The sequence below is a fragment of the Felis catus genome, chromosome A2 (genome assembly GCF_018350175.1).
Source record: "Felis catus isolate Fca126 chromosome A2, F.catus_Fca126_mat1.0, whole genome shotgun sequence".
NCBI classification, from domain to species: Eukaryota; Metazoa; Chordata; class Mammalia; order Carnivora; family Felidae; genus Felis; species Felis catus.
Genome location: NC_058369.1, coordinates 31,933,281 through 31,957,755, shown reverse-complemented (window position 1 = coordinate 31,957,755; position 24,475 = coordinate 31,933,281). Strand labels below are relative to the sequence as shown.

General features: G+C 46.7%; 1 protein-coding gene across 2 annotated transcripts in view; it reads left to right on the top strand.

Annotated features, from left to right (window-relative positions):
* The first annotated feature begins 1,269 nt into the window (after nt 1–1,269).
* The window catches only part of PRICKLE2 (prickle planar cell polarity protein 2), a 329,432-nt gene continuing 306,226 nt past the window's right edge, over nt 1,270–24,475 (top strand). Inside the window, exons 1-2 of one of the 2 annotated variants that reach the window (XM_019823948.3) lie at nt 1,270–1,475; nt 2,248–2,333. In XM_019823948.3, coding sequence (XP_019679507.1) covers nt 1,434–1,475; nt 2,248–2,333 — 128 coding nt within the window. In that variant the 5' untranslated portion in view covers nt 1,270–1,433. Of the gene's footprint in view, nt 1,584–2,247; nt 2,334–24,475 lie in introns of both variants that reach the window. The other variant, XM_045051819.1, reaches the window with a different exon arrangement.

The following is a 24,475-nucleotide window of genomic DNA, read 5'->3' as shown; positions in this document are numbered from 1 at the left end:
AAGAAGTAAAATATTGCCGAAAAATATTGTCCATCTCAATTGCTGAGTTTGTTACCCCACCCCCACCCCCACCCCCTGTGGATTTCGGTCCTCATGGCCCTCACCTCACCCTGGTTCTTGCCTGGAATTCAACTCAAGCCTTACTCTCTGGGCTTTGAGGATCATTAGCCAACACTGATGCACAGCGAGTATCCAAGCTGGGTCACCCTATTCTTTTGAGTTTGGGGGATGAGTACTGAGGTGAACAAGTGTGGGTCCCAGCAAATAAATAAACAAGACCCTTTCGGCCTATGCTACACGTGGTATGAGGGAGTGCGTGGGAGAGGTTACAATAGGGGTGGCGGAAGTTCCCTCAGGGGAGGCCATATTCATGCTGAAACATCAGTGGTAAGTGGACACCATGGCCTGTACCTCTCAGACTTGCAACCTTTTTTTTTTTTTTGACAGCTAATCGTTAATGAGCCCATAGTTTGTGCTGTTATAATGTATGTAACAACGGCATCTGCCCCCGCCCCTCATCTCCCTCAACAACGCCGTGAGACTAGGACTCCTGTTACATCTATTTGTTTCTTTTTATTGATAAGGAGACAGAATCCCAGTCAATTTGGGAAGATCACCAGCTAAGTTGGTGGGAAAAGAATGGGCACGTGGTGGGGGGAGGGGGAGCGTCAAAGCTCGCCTGCCATGATTCAACAGTTACTTAATAAGCATCTGGTATACTCCAGGCGCTGTGCAATTAGTTAGGGGCATATGTCCTCCTCCCCCTCCTCCTCCCCCTCCTCCTCCATCTACCCAGCACTTAGCGTCTAGATTCCATGCATGTCACAAACTTTTAAAATAGTCCATTTGCGAGGATGATGGGACTGCTCTATGACTCGATTGTGCTGGCCCTTACAGGTCCGTGTGGATTTGTCAACACTGAAAAGGGCGAATTACACCTTCATTTAAAAAACCTACGCCCCCCCTCCCTCCACCTCCACCCGCTATCCCCGGCCAAAGCAACAGGGGCGGGGGAGGAGGGGGGGGGGCTTCAGGTGGTCCCTGCCCTAACTCAGGCTTGGGCGACGGAAGAGCTTTTGTGGGCGGGCCCAGGTGCGGGACCAGAGTTAGCCACCGCGGGCCGGCGGGGAAGCAGGGGAAGGGAGAAAGTAGGCGCAGCCGGTGCGGGGGAGGGATGGGAAGAGCCCGTGGACCGCGGGGCGAACCCGGGGAGGCGGGGGGATGCCGGGAGAGAGGGAGGGACCTGCGGGCGGGTGCGCGAGAGGCACAGGCGAGGGAGGAGGGGGAGGCGTGCGCTCCGGAGCGAGCCGGGGGCTGCGAGGCGGAGACAGCCAGGCCACCGGCCGCGGAGCGTGCCCGCCCAGGCGACCCGCCCTCCCGGCCGCGGTGCGGACGGACCGACGGACGGCGCTGCGTGCAGGAGGCGCCCGGCCATGTTCAGCCGGAGCTCCCGGAAAAGACTCTCCAGCCGCTCGGTGAGTGTCCCCCACCTGAGCGGGGCCGATCTCCGGGTCCCCCCGGGCCTCCTCCAGCGCCCCTGCCCAGCCTCCCTCCGCCCGGCGGCCGCGCACCTGTGGCCCCAGGTAAGCCGGCCCCAAGCGCGGGGGCGCGTCCGGGGCGCGCGGGAGCGCTCGAAGGCGCGGAAAGGGTTAAGTCCGGACCCCCCAGTCTGGGCGAGCGCGAGACCGGGAGCCGTGGCCCTGTGTGTCACAGTGTAGGGGTGCCCCGGAAAGCCCCCTCCCTCGCCTCTTAAGGCAGATCGGAATCCCAGTTGTAGAGCTCCACCGTCTAGCCTCTTGGAGCTCTAGCCGCGGACTTGACTTTGGGCTGTCTTTTGGGGTGTCCTGTGCTGCCCCCTTCCCAGGACCAGCAGCCTCGCCCTAGGCGAAAGCGCGATGGTAGCTTCTCCGGGACTCTGGGGAACAGAAAGGTCTTGCTTTTGTTTCTTAGAAACCCATGACCATGGTGTCTGGGGGAGACAAAGCTCCAGCCATGGCCATTTCTCGGTGGCTTGGTGGCCACGCAAGAGGTAGCCCGCCTGGGTCCTCACACCCTTCCCCACACGAGAGACCACCCTTGGGCACCGGCAGCGCCCCGCCCCAAGTCCCCCACAACGGAGAGGGACTTTGGAGTCAAATCTGATAAGGTGGGGTGGGAGGGGCAGGTCATTCTGCCTGGGATGCCATTGGGGCTTTGGAGAGAGCCCCCATGGTGGAAATATGGTTGTGTTGTCTTTTTGTTTTGAAGTTGACTGGACTGGGGCGGATAGAGAGAGGCCAGCCATGTAACGCCTGTGGTGACCAGTGCCCCGGGTTCGCCTTGCATAAATGGAGGTAGGATGCCTTTTATCCGATTCCTAAAGACTTAGCACTTCGGGGGAGGAAACATGCATATATGCGTGTGTACATACATACATATATTTATCTCCTTTTGTAAATCTCACTTGTAAGTCACATGGAAAGAATGCAAAGCCTGTTCCTTTAAGAGTGGGGCTACATCTGCTCCAAATATCCAAGGTGGAAGTGGTGGCCAGACACTGGGGGATGCGGGAGAGCTGGGCTCAGGCTGCATTTCCCTGATGGGAGAGTTTTCTGTCCCTCCTACCCATACTCTGTGTATCTAAGTTGCTGAGCCCCAAACAGTGCAACTTGGCAATGACTCCAAGGGCCACAGTGCATCGTGTCGAGGACAGCTGGTGTTTGCCAGTTGTGTTTTTAATTCGGCCCCTGTAACTCTGGGTCCCACCCACAAATCCACTACTGCCCGCCTGCGCTGTGTCAACCCTCTTCGGTGGCCAGATGTTTCTTATTAATGTACCGTGAATGTTGACTTCCAGGCAGCCCCAGCCTGGATTGGAATGATTATGTTTGGGAGATGCGGGATCTGGGTGCCCTCCCAGTGCATCTGGCTGCTCGGGCTCTGGTTGGGAAAAGTTGGGGTGCAGGCTTGCAGGCTCCCAGTTTGATGATGTCAAGAGAAGAGGTGGATCCTTCTTGGCAACTTCATGAGAAAGGAAACGCGTGACAGGAGACTATTCTCTGACATCCTCACACGTTCTCCCTTTGATGAGTACATCTTTCCCCTTTCTCCACCACTCGTAGGGCCCTTTGATGAAGGCCGTCTCTGGACACAGGGGAGGAAAGGTCTGCTTTGATTTTATGTTACCCCTCTGTGCAGGATTCTCTACTGTCTCCCAAACGGTAACGCGTGCTGGGCACCCAGTTAGGAGGAAACTCCCAGCCGGCTCCTTCAGAAATTAAATGCTTTTGTTCCTGCCTCAGATGGGTCTGGCAGCCTCTTTGCCTTTGTTTCAGGGCACTGAGCGGAGCCCTTATGGCTCCCAAGCATTTAATAACGTCTGTGTCAGAGGCACGGCTAGGCGACCTTATAAATATGTAATGGGCAGCCCTAGGCATCCATCAGTGCCAGTGCTATGGCCCAAATAGTTGGCCCCTTGTGTGTCCCAAATGTGAACATGGGTGATATGTGGAATAGGTATAGGAACCTTCTTTGGTAAACCAAATCCATTATGGCAGGACTAAGGGCCTCTTCCTGTCTGATCTATCTTGTGCTCTAACTGGTGGGGGGTGGGGGGCGAGGCAGAGTGATGAACAGCAGAGTGCTTCCCAGCTCCTCCCCTACTCTGGAGCCTTTGGGTCACCTGACCAGGGGCCTGTTGGGTAGTAGGTCAGTGTGGGGGTGTGGCCTAGCGTGCCTCCTTTCTGTATGACCTCTGACCTCCAGTAAGCCTGTCACCCTCCTTGGGTCTCGGTTTCCCTAACCATCAGCTGGGAATCAATGTACTTAACTCACGGCGTTTTTGTAAGGACGAAGTGAGATGCTGAAAATACATTGCCCGGTATCAGGCACACAGTGACTGTTAGCTCTGTTTGTTAATTATTTTGAACTTCCTCAGGGAAGGAAGCGTAGCTTGCCCATTTGAGTCTGCTGGGTGTCCGGGTCACTTTAGACTCTGACGACCACAGCTTCTTGGAGAACCTTCAGCCCTTTGAATCCAGCTGATTTTGTGACGGGGGAACAAGTGTTGTATTTTCAGCCCATTGTGGAGCCTTTCTTTTGGAAAGAGACCCTTTCATTAGGCCGAGATGGATTTTCGTGAGTGAAGAAGTCGTTCCCCGCCCCCCTCGGCAGCAGAAAGGCTTCACTTTGGCTCCATGAATGGGGTTTTTTATGGTATTTCCAACCATTGCTGGAAAGGAAGCAGCTCCTTGCTTTCGCCCCCTCCTTTTCCCCCATGGGCATACTTTCGGGTGACCTTTTGGAGAAGAGGGACAGCCATTTCTGGGTTACAGCGCAGTGTTCTTTTTTGGCAGCTGGGAACCCCCAGCGTGCTCGCTTTCTGCTCCTCTGGCGGGGGGAGGCTGTGAGGCGCTGGGAGAGAGAGTTGTGCCTGGGAAGGAGCCCAAAGCTGGCCTGACAGAGGCCGAAAGGCTCCCTGTGGTCTAACCCCAGGAGAGAGGATTTCCTTTACCCCAGAGGACCAAGGCACCCTAAGTATTACTACTCGGCCTCTTTGCTGGCATCTCTGCTTCTACACAGGTCCCCTCCAATCCACTGTCCCCCAGCAGGCATTCCCCCAGAAGTGGAACAGAATCGCGTCGCTGCATCCAGCACAAAGGCACGAACGTTCTAGGGAGGAAGCCTGTTGTCAACAAGGTTTGCTTCCTCCTCTGGTGTGGTGGAGGGCGCTAAGGCTTTGAAGTCCAGACGGAGCTGGCCTGCTGTCCTGCTCTGGCTCGGACCAGCTGTGTGACCTTGGGCAAATGACTTAGGCTCCCTGAGTCTCATTTCCGTCCACTGTCAACATGGGCTCTCTCTGCTGAGCAAATATTTGAGTTCCTGCTTTGTGTCCCGCACTCTGGTCGTGCTGGGGATACAGCAGAGAACACAGCAGACTGGATTCCTGCCCTCATTCAACAAATAATTACATTTTAGAGAAGGTGGTGGGGAAGGCACTTTGTGAGGTGACATTTGAGCAGAGACCTAAATGAAACAAGGGAAGGAGGAGGAGGACGACGACCCTGTTGATTCAGACCTGGGGCAGGAGCCAGCTGTATCACCATCTCCTGGGAGCTTGTTAGAAATGCAAAATCCCAGGCCCTGTCCTAGACTTAGCAAATCTCAGTGGGAACTTCAATAGATCCCCAGCTGATTCATGTGCAGGTTAAGGATAGAGAAATGCTGAGTTAAAACCCTTAGCCCTGGGGGAGTGCTTGGGTGGCTCAGTTGGCTAAGTGTCTTACCTAGCCTCAGGTTATGATCTTTCGGTTTGTGAGTTCGAACCCCGGGTGGGGCTTTGTGCTGACAGCCTGGAACCTGTTTTGGATTTTGTGTCTCTCTCTCTTCCCCTTCCCCACTGGTGCTCTGTCTCTCTCTCTCTCTCTCTCTCTCTCTCTCTCTCTCTCAAACATTAAAAAAAAGAATAAAATAAAATATTTAAAAAAACCACTTAGTGCTGCGTATGCCACATCTCTGTACTTCAGGGCTCTCTCTGTGTGAATAAAGATGCCTAAGGTCCTCTGGAAGTCTCTTCTAGTTCATGGAGGTTTTCCTGAGTTACTATACTCTCTCCCCATTTGTATCATCACCCATACCTGCAGGGGGCGACTGTGGGGATTTGTAGAATTTCTCAAGAAGAAAACCCTAAGTGGATTTTTGTGTCTTGGGGAACAGAGGGCTCACAATTGGCAAGCAGAGTGCTCTCCTCCACCTGATCTGGGGCAGCTGGGGAGAGGTAGGCACCCTTCCCTGCAGGTGACCTTGCCACAAAGAAGCAGCACGTCAAGGCAGCCGAGGGCAAGCCCCACGGCGGCTGGGGCTCAGAGGAAATTTTCATTAAGAGGGAGATTAAGGCATCTTCATGGACTGTGAGCAGAACAAAATCATTAATAACTAAGCTCTTCGTGCACTATGAGACAGCGTTCTCAGTGGGGGTTAATTGGGCTTGCTTGTTTGCAACCACTTTGAGCAGGGAGAGAAAAATAGCCGTTTTTACAGTGAAGATTTGCCCTGTGAATGCCCAGGCACTGATGAATAAAAATAGTAATGATAATGCCAGAGCCGTCAGCAATAACAAGGATGTCCAGACCTCCACGCACTACATCCATTTCTGGTTCGTCCTCACCAGACCCTGCGAGGTAGATTGAGAAACTGAGGCTCAGAGTTGTTACATAATCTGTCCCAGGTCTCCTGGCTATGGAGAATGAGTTGGGATTTAGCTTGAAAACCCAGATTCATTTTCTTGTGACTCACCGCCTCTTGTCACCTCTCTTTTGAAAGGCAGAGGGCTCTCCGGTCACATCCAGCCTGCAGGTGGATTTTCTTTGGTTTGCACGGTGTGTTAAGAGGCCTTTTTATAACATTAGAATCCAGGCTTCCAGCTTCTCTTTGAAAATGCAAAAATGTGATAGCAAGGAGCCTGCTTTGCTCCCTGGTAGCATATGAGTGCTCTCTCTTTAGATGGACGTGACCTTGGCTTGCCATGATCTCTGACATTCTTGTTGCCGTCAAGGATCTCTTCAAGTATTTAGGTGACCCGTCAGGTACTGGAAGTGATTGGAGTTTGTAAATCCTGAATGAGCATTCTCGTCTCTCAAAACAAAAAAGGTTATTTAAAAAAAACCAGTAAGCGTCTGTAATAGTAGCTATGGTTTTAAAAGCATGGACAGCGCCAGGCCAGTGTTTTTACATCCTTCTTGTCTCGGACTTATGGCAATCCTAGGAGACGGTGCAAATATTTATACCTGTTTTAATCGATAAGGAAACTTGAGTTTCAGGGTTAAACAATTTGCCCCAGGTCCTACAGCCAGCAAGTCGATGGTATTCCAACCTTGTTTGTCTGCAGAATTCTGTGTCCGGACCAGGACTTTTCAGACTTGGCTTGCATGTGAATTCCCAAGGCATCTTATTCAAATGCAGATTCTGACTGAACAGGCTGGAGGCCTGGGCCTAAGGTTCTGCATTTCTCACAAGCTCCCAGGTGATGCTGACACTGTTGGTCCAAGGACCACACTTTGAAGAGCAGTGGTCTCCACCAGGGGTTGGAAAGTAAGTCCTGCCGGCCGATCTGACCCTTCACCTGTTTTGTATGGCTCGTAAGACATACGTGGTTTTCACATTTTTTAATGGTTGGAAAAAAAATGAAGGCTATTTCATGACATAGGAAAAATGATATGCAAGTCAGACTTGAGTGCCCATAAATAGCTCTCTGAACAAACTTACACACATCTATCTGTTCACGGACTGTCTATGGCTGTTTTCTTGATACAGTGGTAGAGTTCAATATTTGTAACAGATCGTATGGCCTTCAAAGCCAAAAAGCATTAACTGTCTGGCCCTTGATGGAAAATGTTTGCCAATCACTGGCCTCTACCCCTGTCTAGGGGAATATGCAAGCAGCTTCTCTGGGTTTTAGAAGAAAGGCATCTGAGAACCTTTCCGAATCAGGGCTAGAGGAAACTTCCCCTCCACCCTGGATGAGATTGGTGCAGAAATCAAAGACAACCAGAGAACCAGGGAATAGACCAAAGCCATTTCTAAAGGGCACGTGGAGATGAGGCTTGCAAGACCAGATCAATGAACCGCCAGTGGATTCTAAGCTCCTTGTAATCCCTTTAACGTTTCAGCTTTGCTGATAAATGTAGATTCGACCTGAGCATTAAAAGGCGGGCTTTCGGAACAAGCCTCCTGGAGCTGCACTTTCATGAGCAGCTGATGTGGAAAGCCCAGAGCCTTGGTAGCGTTGTGAGGTGGTTTTAATTATGCAGAGCGGTTTGTCTCTGGACAACCGGCGGCCTCTCCAGGCAGGATACTTTGGCCCCATGCAGCCGCCCCAGAGGCGGTGCTCACTGGGTCAGCCAAGACTGCCTTGAAAAGCATCTTAGTTACCCTGGCAATTGTGTTGATTGATGATTAGGGTGGTGATCTGGGGAGACGCGGGCCTGGTTTCCTTTAGTGGATTGTAATTTGGCTAAGAAATGGGTTCCCACTGATTATTTTGCTTGGGGAGGAAAAATATGCTGTCTTGGTCAGTTGATGTGCCAAGAAAAGAGGGAAAAAAGGCGATCGTGTGTGTGTTTGTATGTGTGTTTGCACCCAAGACTTTTGCCTGGAATCTTCAAAGCAGGGAAGGATACTTAGCCCAGAACCTTGCTGTTTGGCTCACCTTATGTTATTGGCATTTGATGGCATGCTTGTTGGAAACTGAAACACCTTAGTAGGATTTTTCTCTTGAGGAAACCTATTAGTTTATCCCGAGATATTATTATTGTCTCTCATTTCAAAATAAGGCATGGTTGTTATAAAGTTTTTTTTTTTTTTAAATCACACTCTCGCACACATGTACACATATAAAACTTACATAGCACAGAGAAGACCTTTAATTGACTTTTGAGATCAGGGGTCAGCGAACTACAGCCAGTGGGACAAAATCAGGCTGCTGCCTGTTTTTTGTATAGCCTGCTCTCTAAGAATAGTTTTCATAGTTTCAAGTGGTTGGGGGGAAAAAAAGAATAACATTTTGTGGCACATAAAAATTATATGAAATTACAATTTTAAGTCCATAAATAGAGTTTCAGTGGAACACAGCCATGCCCATTCGTTTAGTATCCTCTCTGGTGGCCTTTGCAATAGCAGAATGGAGTAGTTGAGGTGGTCCTCGTGGTCCAGGAAACCGAAAGTGTTTGCTACCTGGCCCTGTTCAGAAAGTTTGCTGACCCCACAGCTAGAGACTATTGCTTATGGCTTGCTTTTTATTTTCTCAGATTCGTTCAAATTATTATGTGTTAATAAGATTTTACAGAGAATATACATTCTCTATGGTCTTTTATAGCATACCTTTTGTTCATAATAAATATTTTTGGGGACATCTTTGCGTGTCATTATATAAAGAGCGCAAAGATCGAATACATTTCTTAGCTCTTAGAATCCAGGGTATGGGTTATCACTGAATTAAAACTTTTCTGTCCAAGGCTGCTTTGGTTGTTTTTCCATCGTTCCTGATTATATACTATATGATAATAACTTTTCTTCTGCTTCAACATAGTTGTGTGGAGCTCTTATCAAACTGTCCTCCAAATGGCTGGTGCCAAGTTCCACCCCTGCCGTTGAAAAAATTTGCGTATATTTATGTGTTCTTTGGGCTGAAACTTTGAAACATCTCAGCTTGCACAGCAACCTTGTAATTAATCCGTGTTTAATCACCCTGAGTGACAATTTGTACCCGATGGATAGTGAGGAAACACAGAGCGTTGGTGTCAGTCATTTGGTTTTTCAAAATAAATCTCATTTGTCTTTAATCCTGAAGGTGGTACTCACGTTCTATTGAAAGGTTGTCATTCATCCTGAAGCTTGTGTTGGTTAAGGTCAGTGGGATGAAGGGGAGGGAGGTGGGGACCTCATAAATGTGTTATTTTGTGGTCTGTCGGTTCAAAAAACTGGAAGGTTATCCTTTATCTCTGCCATTAATGACTACCCCAGAGGGAGTTTCCTATGGACAGAGAGAGCATTCCCTCAAGGGAATGAGTCCCACATCATTGAGCATTTTGAGATCAAAGGGATTCTACCTGCCTTGTGTATGGGAGGGCCGTAGGGGGTGATCTCTGGGGAGAAACGTGTACTTTGAGATAGTGTCATAAAAACTTCTGTGAAGCTTATAAGGGCTTCTTTGGGAGCACTATAGCTGAGTGGTTCAAGGGATAGGCTTTGATGACATTTGGCTGGAATTATAATCTTGGTTCCGCCTTTTACTAGCTAAGAATCCTTGAAAATGTGACTTAACCTTTCTGGAGCCTTTCTTGGTTTTCTCATCTGAAAAATGGGATAATATCACGTACTCTTACAAGGTTGTCTTGATGAAATTGTCATGAGGATTGCATGGGGTAAAGCACGTAACGTGCCTCATTGTGTGTGGTATTTAACATGGGCTCCACATGTTTGTGGTTGAAAGAAAGAGGAGCAGAAACAGGATTGGATAAGGAGCAAGAAGGTGTGGGTTCATGGCCCTGGAAATCGGAGATTCAGTGACCGAGAATAAGTCACTTCCCCCACCATGAACCGCGTGCTTCGTTTGTTAAATGTGACGCGTGATCATTAAATATCATGCGTGATGATTCCCGTTTTAAGAACTTCTGTCACAAGAGGTGGAGTCCCCTTCACACACACAGACACACGCACCCCACCGCCACCGACCACGTGGGAGTTCAGGTTCAAAAGGAATGAGAATTCCGGAAGGAATAGCAGATTCACATTGCTCATCGCACACTTAGCTGGAGACATACACACTTCAGATGAAATGGAGTTGAGTAAAATGGGGTCCTATACCCTCTCCATCTGTTTGCTTAAATGAGGTGTTCATAGGATGTTTGTTAAAACAACTTGCAAACCGTCACACGAAGATAACATTTAAATTTTGCTCCCGGGGTCAGTATGTAGAGAGGGGCCTTTTTTGTGCCTCGCGCCCACCAACTGCACCATGAAAATTCATGTCCAAGATGAAAACCGTTCATCGTCAAGGAAATGCTTAATCCTTGTAACTCAAGCCTGCTTAAGAAGTGTCCGTTTTTGTGGCTTCTGGTGTGCCACAGGAGACACTTTGACCTGTATGATCATTATGCAGAAGCTCCCTTTTGTAAGGCGTGAGAAACAAGGATATTTATACAATGTTTGAACCCAAGATCCTACCCTGGAAACTCCCGAGATACAATCTGGCCTGTACCTGTATTTTGTTGACATGGTACCAGCTTTAAAATTTGCGGGAGTTGCCAACTTTTGACATTTTGTGTAAGAAATCAGATTTGGGTTTTTCTCTGGAACAGTGAGACTTTCTGACAGTTCTGGGCTCATATTCCTCCCTTCCTTTCTGGTGGGAACACATGTGTTTCACTTTTCTGCAGTCCCCACCAGTCTCTCTTGTGTTACACCTGGCCTGCCTCACTCATTGACATCGCTGACTGGTTGCTTTAGATCTCTCATTTTGTGCTACTAATTTCGAGAAGCAAGTGGGCCATTATGCACGACTGGAAGGCTGGTAAGAATGGCAGAATGGAATAAAGTCGCCCCTTGGCAGGGGTAAATGCGCTGAGCAGGTTGCCTAAGTAGCAAAATTTTCTCTGTCTGGGAGATGCTCTTTGGAAGGAGCCCACACTGTTGAGGGTCTGCTCTGTGATTGGCTTCTTTCGTGCAGTGGCCCATGGCCCCCTTAGAACAATTTTCTGAGGCACGTATTTTATCTGCCACTTGGTAAATAGGTGAGACTGAAGGAGGTTAGGTAACATGCCCTAGGCCACCTGGGCAGTAAGTAGTGGGGTCAAGATCGCAAGGTCTACAACTGAGAGAGGGTGTTCAGCTCAGGCATTTTGACTCTTGTCTAAATATCAAACTATACCTTGGGGAAAGCACTCCTATTCTCAGTGGTCTGGGGAGGAGGTCAGACTGTTGTCTACCCTGAACAAAATGTCTGAAGAGCGCTGGGCTCGTTGGTTTATTTGTGGATCCAGTCTTAAAGGTGAAACTCTTATAAAATCAAGGGGTGTGCTCTTGAACTTACTAGGGTGTCTGAAGGGTGAGAGATTGGCTTCTTGCAGTTCCCCCATCAGATCTGCATACACTGAAGGGGGCTCCACTCAGCTTGTTGGCAGCTTTGCTGTTCAGTTGGGCGGTCTGGGGCGCTTGTGAAAGGCAGGGGTCTGCAGAATGTCATTTGCATGTTTCCCAGAGGAGACCTCCACAGGAGAGGTCGAGAGAGAGATTACAGAGCATCCCCTCTGCAGCCAGCTTGAAGTCCACAAGCTAAAAATAAACACGATCTCCAGATTTTGGACCTGTGCTTTGGAGCTTACGGTCCCCAGCGTTTTACAGATCATGACACCACGATGCAAAACAGATAGCAAGCACATTTGACGGCTGGGAGGCATTTAATGAGAGCCTTATTTGATTTCATGTTTGGTAAATTACTTGGGGATGCAGAAATTGCTTTCACAATTCTTAAAAACTGGCTCATTATGAATACGGGTAACATCCAGACCGGGTCCTCCAAGTTGAGTGCTGAGGAATTAGGCCTCCTGGGGGCTTATTATAAGAATGCAGGTGCTTTCTTTCTTCAACGACACTATGAAATTACTCTGATAATATAATTTCTCAAAGTCTTTTCTTCCACAGTCAGGCACCCAGGAGCACACTCCTGTCATTTGCATCCTCGATAACTTGGCCTTCAGAGCTTCTCCAGTGACTTACTGAGTTGTTTGCAAGTTACAGTGGCAGTTTCCTTTCATCTTTGTGAAGCCCCAGATTTGGAGGCAATAGAGGACAGGAATGTCTCTGTCCTCTTGGGTCTGGGATTATCTGAATTCAAAGGGAAGGACACGTAAATGGGTTTCCCTGGGTTCTGGGAGGTGGGACGGCTTACTAGATGTATCCACCTGTGAGGGATTTTGGAAAATTTTGTTCTTTAACTTTCAAAATCCTGGTGACATCAGCATTTTAAGGCAGGTTTATTTCTTATTTTTCAAGTAATTCCGATCAAACTGTTGGATGATACTGGTAGCATGAGGGTGTGATTTCCTTGTAGTGGGTTTTTTATGTAGAGTTTTACATAATGGTATTAGTTTGCTCCAGCTGCCAAAACACATTAATACAAACTAGGTGGCTTCAAGGAACAGAACATATTCTTTTACAGTTCTGAAGGCTAGAAGTTCAAGAACAAGATGTCAGGACTGTTGCTTCTCTCTGAAGGCTCTGAGGGAAAATCCACTCCATGCATCTGTCTTAGCTTCCTGTGGCTCTTGGCAGTCCGTGGCATTTTTGGCTTAGAGATGTCCCTGCCATCTCTGCTTCTATCATCAGGTGGCGTTTCCGTTTATGTCTGTGTCCCTTTCCCTTCTTATAAGGCCTTGTCATTGGATTTGGGACCACCCTCATCCCGGATGATCGCATCTCAAGGTCCTTAACGTAGTTACATCTGCAAAGACCCCTTTCCAAAATAAAATCAAATTTAGAGATGTTAAGTGGATGTATCTATTGGGGAACCACTGTTCAACCCATTATGATAATAATAATCATGGTAGTAAAGCAGATACTATTTTGTATTCTTCAGCAGTGCACCCGGCTAGGGCTTTCTAAATGTGTTATCTGGAAAAGTACAGTAGTGCTGGAGGGCTGGGTGTTGACTTTGGGGCACCTTTGTAGGGAATACCCCTTTTGAGTACCCCTTTTGTCTTTTCTAGGCGCGGTTAAATGCTTGCAACAGGCAGGGATTGTACAAACAGCTATCAGTGAATGGAATTTGCTGCCCATATTGATTAATTCAGCAGTCTGAATCAGTTGACCCCCAGGTCACCCTATGAAGTTCATCCATCTTGTTGTAGCTTTTGTTGGGCTTTGCCAGGGAGATGTACAAGAAATGAACTGATCGTGTGTGGATGGGTTATTTGTGGGAAGAACTCTTGGCCCCGGGGCTTTCAATTAATGTCTAGGTTATTTAATTGATTCTCTTTCAAAGGGGGAAAAGATGGGCTCCCTTAGCAAAGAAAAACCTTTATAATCTCGGAAATAGATCCCATCTCCACAAAGTCCTGCCAGGAGTAAGTTACTCCACTCCCCAGCTCCTCCCACTCCTCTGTAAACACAACCAGAAAAAGTAGAACATTAATTGCATGTCCCTACTCCCTTATTTCTGTTCTGTTAAATTCAGCGTGAATGGATCTAGGCTTTTCAGAATAAATGAGCTGAAATAAAATGAAAGCAAATTCTGATTTTTCCAATTATCAGTATCACATGAGCCATCAATTGACCATTTACACAGTGCGATGGATATCCTGTTCTAAGCACATGTCTTATATCCTTACATATAATTCTTTAAACCCTTTATGAGATAGACACCGTGATCCACAGTAGTTTCGTGAGAAGACCCGGGTGCTGCGTGTTGAAGTTACTTCCCCGAGGTCCCACAGCTAGTTAGTATTGAAACCAACGTTAGATCTTATGACTCTGACTGTGGAATGGGCTTTGAGCACCATATTCTTTGCCTGGCTCCAGAGTGATCTTGGAGATTCTAAGCAGTGGTGGGGGTGTCCCCTTCCCGCCCAGAGTTTCCCATTGATTAGCTCTCTGTCGGTGCTTAGAACTTACATCTAGTAAATTAGGTGCTACTTACTACTGCTGATGGTCCAGAGAAGATAGTTGGCGAACCACTACAGCCCAGCCCTCCAGGACTTACTATCGCATTGGGGAAGAACAGGTAAACATAATTTAAATAACTTGTCCACATTAGGAGTCTCTGAGCTTTCTTCACACGAAGTAGTTTAGATTACTGCTAAGTGATTGGTGTTGATGTTGAGGGTCAGGAGTTTAGATTGGAAAAAGAGTCCCTACCCCCCACTTAAGCAATAATATATTCTTGGCCTCCTCCTCCTCCTCCCTGTCACGTAGAGGCCATGGAATGTAATAAAGTACTTTTCAAGCTCTTTCATCAGCTGCAAAGTAGAACCGGCCAAGGTCTGTGTCTGTGAAGATGACTAAAGATGAATGAGGTTCTAGCCCTGTGAGGTGGTGAAATTGATTGTAAGGCTACAGAAATGAAATAGTGTGTTGCTGGAATAGGAATGGGTCCTTGAGGCCAGCCAGGACACCTCCAAAACCAGACCCAAGCCTTTGTGCACCGTGGTGTGCAGTAGAGGTGACCTGTAAAAGTAGTGGGGGAAAGATTTAATAAACTGTGCTAGGACAGGCAGCTTTCCGTCTAGAATTAAAAGAGATCCAAAACTTAAATTGAAAACAAAATTGAATTTTCTTGTGGGTGAAAGCTTTTACAGATTTGGAAAGTAAAAGGCATACCTGAATTCAAATAATTTCTCTTTTTCTGTCCCCCACTCTATACCCTGTCGCCACACTGGCCGCCTTTCTGGTCCCCGAACACAGTAGGCATACCTCCACCCCAAGATGTTTGCCCATGCTGGGACCTCCCCCAGATGTCCACACGATTTGTTTCTTGGCTTCCCTCTGGGCCACTCTTCCAGCATTTCCTTGGAGCAGCATTCCCTGGCCATCCCGAATATTGTGTCATCCCTTCCCTTTTCCAGGCTGCTCTTAGGTTTTCACAGAGCGCTTGCCACTACCTGCCATTGTGTTACGTTTTCATTGGACTGTCTGGATTTTGATCTGCTCTAGAATTATTATAGTCTACACAAGATTTCAACGCCATAAGGATCTTTTTTTCCATGTCTTTCCATTCCCCAGCACCCAGAAGAATACCTGGTTATGTGTGGCAAAAATCCCGTTAGAATTTATTGACTAAACGAATGGGTGACAGGGAACCCAGAAGTCATAAAGGAAGATGACTTTCACATGAATAACTTAAAAATCGTCAAAAGACGAATTGAGAAAATTATTTGTAGTGCGTGATATACAGAGATCTAACTTTTCAAAATACAAAACCACTCTAAGTAGAAAAACATGACATGACTCCATAGAAAGTTGGACAGAGGATGTCATTAGGCAGACGTGTGAGAAAGTATTTTGTTTCTTAATGGCGTTAGCATTTCTCATGTCTCTGTTTATTTGTGAGTCCAGTATAAATAGGTGTTAGAAAATAGATTTGTGTAGAATGGCGAAGTTTGTGTTCCATGAACTACAGCATCTGTTTCCCTAGGAATTATTAAAATAGTATGCATACGCCTGTGTTTTGAGCTAAGCTTTGTTCACGTCTGTCGAGAAGATAAAAAGACCTCTTAAGATTCCTTAGGATTTGGCATTGTCCATGGGTGTAAGCAAGATCCGTAGCTGTGATCGTGGGCTCCAAGAGATGCCAGGAAAACCATGACTATAAAACTACAGCAAAAATTCACATCTACGTCTAGGAAATGTGGACATCTGGCCACCCAGGGCTGCCTTTCTGTTTTCTTGTCGCAGTACCTTGGAACGGCTGCCACTGGCACTTAGTGGTTTGGACACGGGGATGTTCAACATTGTGCAGCCTGAGAGACTGGGCCGTCGCAGTGAGGGTCTCCCTGCCCCAAAGCCAGTGGCATTCTCACCCAGTGAGAAGTAATGCAAAGTGTTGCAAGCAGCAGGTGCCTTGGGGAAGTGCCGCGTATACCTCTGATACTTGGAAACTCGCTGACATTCTATGGATCTCAGTTTCCCTCACGTTGAGATTGAGGCACATAGATGATAGAATCAGGAAGGGCCCCGCCACCGTTAACCCACGGTGACAGCGTTACTAGGCTTTCCTGCTGAAATGGCCAACTGAGGAGATTTTGGCAAGAAGAAATTGAAGAGGAGTTCTTTGCTCAGTCCCCTTGCTGGATAAACCAAACCAAACTCTGATCCCTGTAGATATGGTGTAGAGTTGTATATTACCAGGAGTGAATGTGTTTGTTCTTAAATCTATTCATGCGTGTTACACTTGGGACTGTAGATACATATGCTAACTTCATAAGTCTATGAAATATGGATGTAAACAGAAATGAGTTGTTATTTCTATGAAAATGAAGCTGAATGCTTGGAAATGACCCAATGATGAATACTAAAAACAACCCGGTTGAATTAAGTTTTGGGAAAAATGATTCTGAAAGACGGAATGAGGCAGAAATGGTAAAAGGACATGGATTTTTTTTTTTTGGACATCTTTAAGTTGTGCCATGGCTCTAAAAATAACCAAACGGGAATTTGAAGAAGATGCATTATAGGTTTGTTTGATATGTAACTCTGGTAAACCCATATTCAAAATCTCCTTTCTCCCTATAAATTGAATGTATGGCTATGTATTTCAAGAAAAAAAATGAAGATATGTATATATCATTATTTTGCGATTTCTCAACGTGATAGATGCTGCTGGTTGTCCCTACATCCATCACCTTCTTCCTTAGAGATATAAACTTTTAAAAAATTTTTCTTTATGTGTGTTTATTTTTGAGAAAGAGTGTGTGACCAGGGGAGGAGCAGAGAGAGAGGGAGATACACGATCCAAAGCAGGCTCCAGGCTCTAAGCTCTGTCAGCACAGAGCCCAATGGGGGGCTTGAACTCAGGAACCGTGAGATCATGACCCAAGCTGAAGTCACATGCTTAACCGACTGAGCCACTCAGGTGACCCCTGGAGATGAAACCTTTAAGATATTGTCTGACGTAGAGCCTGAGTGTTAAGACAGTATTTCCCAGCCCTCCTCCCTCCTAGGGGTTGCCATTTGACTAAGTTCTATTCAAAGGCTTAGAAGTTAAATAGTAAGTGCAACTTGTGGGAGGTATACCTTTCAAGGGAAGGCATGTATCCCTGCTCCCTGCCCGCTGGAATGTGGATGTGACCGTTAGAGCTCAAGCAGTTAAATTGGACCATGACGTGGAAGCCCGTGTTGAGGGAAACAGAACAAGACAGGCATTACCTGGGTTCCTGGTGCCCATAGAGGCACCATCATAGCCTTGGATCACATAACTCCATGCCGTATTTACGTGCCAGAGAAATTAGTTTTTATCTTGTTTAGGCCATTACTGTTGTCGATTTTAGTCAACCACAGCCTAACTTCGTGCCACCTGGTTGGACTACAGATGTTGGTCATGTTGGATAAAAGGTTCTAATATCTTAGCTACTGCCCAAGGATCAAAAATTAGTTTAGACTACTTTCGAAGGATTAAGAGCTATCATTTCTAGCAATAGGATATGCACTGTGTTCTCAGTGATGGAGGATCCAAAATCGTGGTTTTAATTTTGGGAGTGCTTGCTAAGGGCAGGTGTGCTATTCCAGAATACATTGTTCTGAGGTAGAGATGACTTCATCTGAAACCTTCAGGTTTCATAAGTTACTAGAGTAAATTCAATTACACATGGTTATAATAAGTACTAAAGCGAGAGTATTTCCTTCCCCCATAGTTCAACGTCTCTGTGACTCTGCGCCATTATCTATCGAGGAATAACCTGGAACGTTTCAGGAATGTCCTCGTATAGCACTGATTTCACCCTCTGAAAAAGTGCATATTCCATCTTGGTATGCATTTAGAACTGCTTATTTTAGGATTAAAGGGTATAGAATGAAGGGATACGATTAATCCCTTTGATAGCCCCTATCATTTTACCAGCAGACTAGGCAGAGAGCCTGGGTTCACATTACATACGTGGAGAAGTATGCCACAGTGCTACTGTGAAACCTTACCGCCTTTGTGTGAACAGAAAACGGCATGTGCCTTTTTAACCTCTTAATTCAATAATCACCATTCAAAAACTTTGCTTGCTGGAAAGTCTGCCTTGTTGCCTCTATTGCAGGATCGTTTCGTGTGCAAGGCTTTAAGCTGGAATTGCCTTTTTGACGGACGTTCCTGACCAGCTTCTCCAAATTACCTGGGAAGAGTGTTAAATTGGTAATAAAAACGTGAGAAAAAATGGGATGACATTTTGGGGTCAAGTTTGATTTATAAAACACATTGGGAAGTAAAAGCATACAGGGAATTTATTCACTCTAGAAAATTGGTTTGGGTGCCTGGGTGGCTCAGTTGGTTAAGCTTCGGACTTTTGATTTAGGCTCAGGTCATGATCTTGCGGTTCGTGGGACTGAGCCCCGTGTTGGGCTCTGCGTTGACAGGGTGGAACCTTATGTGGAATTCTCTCTCTCCCTCTCTCTCTGCCCTTCCCTTACTTGTGTGCGCATGTATGCTCGCTCTCTCTCTCTCTCTCTCTCTCTCTCTCAAAATAACTTAAAAAAAAAAGAATTTATTATGTGCCTACTGTGGCCTCACATGCCATGAAATACAGCAATAATTGTATCAAAATTATATATTTTGAATTAGTTGGATGTCCTTCCTTGATGCGCATATATATATATATGCATATATTTTATGGATATGTCCTTATGAATATACATGTGTGTATGTGTACATAACTTTTGCTTTTTAACACAGATGGTGGCATACCATAACTACTTCCTCTTTGTCATTCAACAATAGATCTTGGAGAGCTTTTAGTATCAGTATACATAAATAATGTTTAAAAAGAAAAAAAGACTTAAAAAGCCCCGTTGTATAGATGTACCATGATTTATTTTTATCAGTTCTCCCCTGATGATCATTAAGGGTGTTTAAAAATGTCTGGTTATTGTGAACGTTCCTTTAGCAGACATTCTTATCTGTGGATCATCGTTGCCTTTAGACATGAAAATACCTATTGGATACATTTATAGAAGTGGAATCACTGAATCAAAGGGTATACACATTTCATTTAGATACATATTTCCAGAAGGGAAAAAAGTTGGCTTTTGAAGATGTGTCTATCTGTGTGTGTGAGGGTAGAAGACTGATTTCCAATGGCTAAGCATTTAAGTTCAACAAACTTTTTGGAATGCCAATTAAAAACTTCTTTTTTATGGTGCTAAAGCATACTCAACTGGAATGCCATTTGTCTTCATTACTTTGATTTGCCAACCTCAAGGTTTTGCAAAACCGCTACACGGGATTTAACGTCACTGGACTGAGATAGGAGCTACTGAGTATTTTCCTCCTCTTAGAGTCTCTGCAGTAAGACAAGGGCGGATATACTGCCAGCAGTCAGCCACTGATCATGCCCACCGGACAGTACTGAATGTTCGGTTCATCGTAATGGAAGTTCACATTCTGCCCCAAGGTTGGGTGGGAGGAGGCAGTGGGCTGGGAAATCATGATTTCGGCACTTCTCTTCTGCCTCTAATTTTACTTCATCTCATCTCTGGGTCTCGGTTGACACATTTGTAAACATCAAGGGATTGAGCAAATACGCGAAGGAAGCCCCTTTGGCTCCTGTTTCCCCATCACACCCTCCAGAAATGTTTTATAAATTCAACCTTGAACCCAGTTTGAAAATCGCAGGTTGAATGTACCTGGAAGCCTTGTCTTCTGTCTCCGCCGTATCCCCACTCCCCTGCCGACCACTGTTCTTGTCTCAGCGGCTGCCCTTGCCCCCAGCAGCTCTCCCCCACATCCACCTTTTCACCCCACTAATCGATTTTCCACACAGCACTCAGATACGAAGCAGTAGTTCTTATGAAATATTGAGCAGATACAAACATACTGATAAAATATGTATAAGGCTTAAACAATAGCAGCCCAGCGGGTGCCCGTGAATGTGCCACCTGGCTTTAGGAAAAAGAACCTTGTCACTATCTTTTCTGATTCCATCCTCTCCCCTCACCCCTTCCACCGAGAGGCAACCGTTCTCCTGAATTAGGAGTTTATCATCTCTTTGCTTTGCTTAGGAGTTTTGCCCCACGTCTGTCTCCCTGATAGTATTTTGCTTCCTTCTGCAGTTGTTCTTTGGGATAAATGTGCAAGAGCTTCCCCTGAAGCAGGTACCCAGGAGTGGCCTTGCCGGGTCACGGGTGTGCTCCCCGGGGGACTTTGGTAGATAAGGACGATGTTGTTTTCCTGAAGATGTTTCTTTCAATTGACGCTCCCATTGGTGGGTAAGGCGCTCGTTTTCCTCCTCGCCCACACTTGACTTTGTCCAGTCTCTCCTTAGTCCTTGTTTGCTCTGCCTGGAATGTTCCTTCTCGTCTCTCCTGGCACTGGGTGCTCCTCCTCTCGACTCTAGCTCTCAGTTTAAATGTCACCTTTTCCAAACACTCCTCCCACCACACGCCCCTTTGTCCCAAGTCTGTAAGCTCTAGGAGGGTGGGACCCACATTGGCCGGTTTGTCACTGCGTTCTCCCAGGGCCCAGCACAGTGCCGGGCACATCGTAGGTGCTCAGTACATAGTCGGTATGATGAATAAGTGGCTGAGTGAGTCAGGTCCTTTCCTGGCCCCTTGGTCCAGTGACAGGAAATAAGGATACGAGAAAGTTAAAGGGAACCTACGTTATGTTTGCGTCTGCTTTAAGGCAGTTTTGTGATGGAGATGATATCTGAAGACCTTCTTGGCAGGCGTGTAGACGGTATGTGACTCTGGTAGAGCAGAACATTCCTAAAACCGGCTACCGAAAGTGATGTCTGAAATAATTGGATACACAGAGCATAAGTAAGTGGGAGTTTTATGCTTGCCTTCAAAGGAAGAAAGGTGAGTGGAGGTGCTCTCGGTGTGCGGAATTAACCTATATTGCAGCTAGCGTTATGTGCACCCGAAAAAGAGTAAGTGATCCCAGATGACAGGCCTGGGCATGTTTTACTCAAGCGCCCAGATTCCCATTGCGGACATCCAAATGTACTGGTGGGCGTTTATTTTCTTTCTTTATCTTTAAATTGTTTTCTTGTTAACATTTATTTATTTATTTATTTATTTATTTATTTATTTATTTTTTCAACGTTTATTTTTATTTTTGGGACAGAGAGAGACAGAGCATGAACGGGGGAGGGGCAGAGAGAGAGGGAGACACAGAATTGGAAACAGGCTCCAGGCTCCGAGCCATCAGCCCAGAGCCTGACGCGGGGCTTGAACTCACAGACCGCGAGATCGTGACCTGGCTGAAGTCGGACACTTAACCGACTGCACCACCCAGGCGCCCCAACATTTATTTATTTTTGAGAGAGAGAGAGAGAGAGAGAGAGAGAGAGAGACAGTGAGAGCGGGGGAGGAGCAGAGAGAGAGGGAGACACAGAATCCCAAGCAGGCTCCGGGCTCTGAGCAGTCAGCACAGAGCCCGGCACGGGGCTCGTACCTGTGAGCCGTGGCATCATGACCTGAGCCGAAGTTGGACGCTTCACTGACCGAGCCACCCAGGTGACCCGGCATTTGCTTTTCTGCCTTCACTCATGGAACTGGATTCTTTCAGTTCTTCGTAGTAGCACAAGGCCTCTGAAATGAGCGTGTTGGAAGCTGGGCGGTGTAGCTGCAGTCCTAGGCACGCTGCGGAGGGGGTGGCGGCCTGCCATTGTTGAAAATTAAGGTAAGGAAGTGCCCAGAGTGATGACCATAAAGAATGAAATCCATGACACGGAGTTACTCGGCTGGCAAAGCCCTTTCTCACGCAGAGTCTTATCAAGTTGAAATGGGAGGAAGGAAACATGTGCCCAGCATTCCTGAGAAATCCCAGCAACAGGGATGCTGCACAGGGGTGTTGATAATAGGCTCCAGCGGGAATCTCAGTTAGCTCATTGACCGGCTCTGTAAACTTGGGCATGTGACCTAGCTTCTCTATGCCTCAGTTTTCTCATCTGTAACATGGGAATAGCAATACTCTGTCTCATAATAGGTTTCCTTCCAGTGCAGAATAAGTGATATAAGGAAGGTAAACCATTTGGCTTAGTGACTAACACATAGGAAGTTTTTGATTTTTTTTTTCTTTTAAAGAATTACCTTTCTTTTATACATAAGCAGACAGGGGCTGTATAAGAGAGGTTGACTTACTGGAGTATGTATTTGGAAGGGGCTCAGAACCCAGATCTGGGCGTGTTGACCACTGTTCTCTGGACTCCCTACTCTCTACTCTTGAGATTAGCTAAGATACCTTAAGCCTTTCTTAATTAAACTGTTGGTGGGAAGGGACTACTCTTCTTTTTAAGAAGATTTTGTAAGTCCTTTTTTGCTTTAATACATTTTTTTTTTTTTTTTTTTGCTTCAATATATTTCTTAATCAGTTACGACTTAAACCGCGAGGATTAAAACTAAGGAATTGGCAGTAGGCTACAGGTACAAATGACTTTGAAGATTTGTTAAAAATGGAGTAAGAAGAAAAGAGAGGCTAAGGAGAACTGTCAGCATCGGCTGCCAGACCACCTCCTTGTGGGGGAAGGAGGCTTTGAGGGCTTCTCTGTGGCCCTGGCTTGCTCGCTGACCTGGGAGGCCCTCTCTACCTCTGTGGCCAAGAGGATGTGCCTTTTTTTGGGAAAAGTCAGCTCAGTGTGAAAAGGACAGGCAGGCTGACTTGTGATAATCAGTGACCCAGTGAGGTAGAAAAATCTTCCTCTAAAGCTGCTTACTTCCCATCAGCTCTTGGATCCCCCTGCTTCAGCCCTGGCCTGTGGCTGACATCCTTCTAGAACAGCGTTTCTTAACCTGGCCACCCCTGGATAAAATTCAGAGTGCCTCTGAACTTGGGTAGAGATAATTTTGCATCTTTTTTTTTCTAGTAACCCTTAGTTGAACGTCAGCATTTCCCTCGATTATGAAGATAACAAACCCCTGTAATGGCAATACCTGTGACTCTGGCCCCAATACAAATTCCAGATGTCTTCATGTCACATGGTAATCGTGGAAGTCATCTTGAAATATCATTGACTTAGAAATTAGGCTGCTGAGAAATTACGGCAGTTATCAGACGTGCTGTTAGATTTTCACGTATCATATGTTAATAAGTATATTATCACCATTTTTACCAAACTTACATAGCATAGATAACTTATATACTCTATGACATATACTGTATCCTCAGTTATATAGTATATAGATGGTGTATACTAACATACAAGGATATAAAGTGTGGCCTCAAGTTTAAAAGCTTTAATAACTAGATACTTTAAGCTAGTTTCCCTTACTGTCTGTTACATTTTATTTTACATTATTCATGGGCTTTACCAGATGCCCCAGAGGATAGTAAGGCACAGAGAGATGATGAATTCTGACACTTGTCTGGAGAGAGGAGATGGGGTCCGGGGACACTGCCTCACATACTTCGTTGTTTCTCTTTAGGAGTCTGTGAACACAGTAGAACTACCGGTTTGGGGAGGAAGTTTGGCTTTTTGTAACCATACCCTGTTTTTATTTATTTATTGTAAGTTTGTATATTTTGAGACAGAGCACAAGTGCGTGAGCGGGGGAGGGGCAGAGAGAGAGGGCAGGGAGAGAAGCCCAAGCAGGCTCCGTGCTGTCAGCACGGAGCCCAGTGCGGGGCTCGAGCCCACGAACCGTGAGATCACTCCTGAGCCAAAACCAGGAGCCGGATGCTCAACCGACTGAGCCACCCAGGCGCCCCAGAGTAGTGTTTATTTTTAAATCAGACATTGCTTTTCACAATTGAGAGGCGTGTTACTCTTCTGAGACTTGTCCCCTCCCTTAAGTGTCCTGTGAAGCGTCTTTTTGTCTGATTGGCTCAGGACTGGGTCAAAAGCAGAACCTCCAGAGGTGGATAAGAGCTTCGGTGTTTCTGCCTTTCCTCCTGCTCACTGAAGATCCCACTGCACGCACACGGTGTGCCCTTTGGCCCTTGTCTCCAGCCCTCATCCTGATCAGAGTTTGAAGAGGTGAGAAGGCAAAACCAGGGCATCCCCACGCGTCACCAAAAACAGCTCGGGCAACCGCCACGTGCTGTGATCCATTCGCTTGCAAGAGGCCAGGCCTGGCGGTTCCCTGTTTTTCGCCCGGGAAGCACCGCTTCAGACATAGCTTCCCAAAGCCAGCCCCTCCCGGGGCCCCTCCGTGCCTTCAGCCCAATCTGTCGCCCTTGCTAGGCGTCAGCTGCAGGTGGAGGTTCCGTTAGAGGAAGCCTGGCTCTGGTCTCAGACTGCCTCAGTTCCCATTCCGGCGTCTGTCCTGGGCAGCTGTGTGTCTTTGGGCAAGTTGGTTAGCCTCTCTC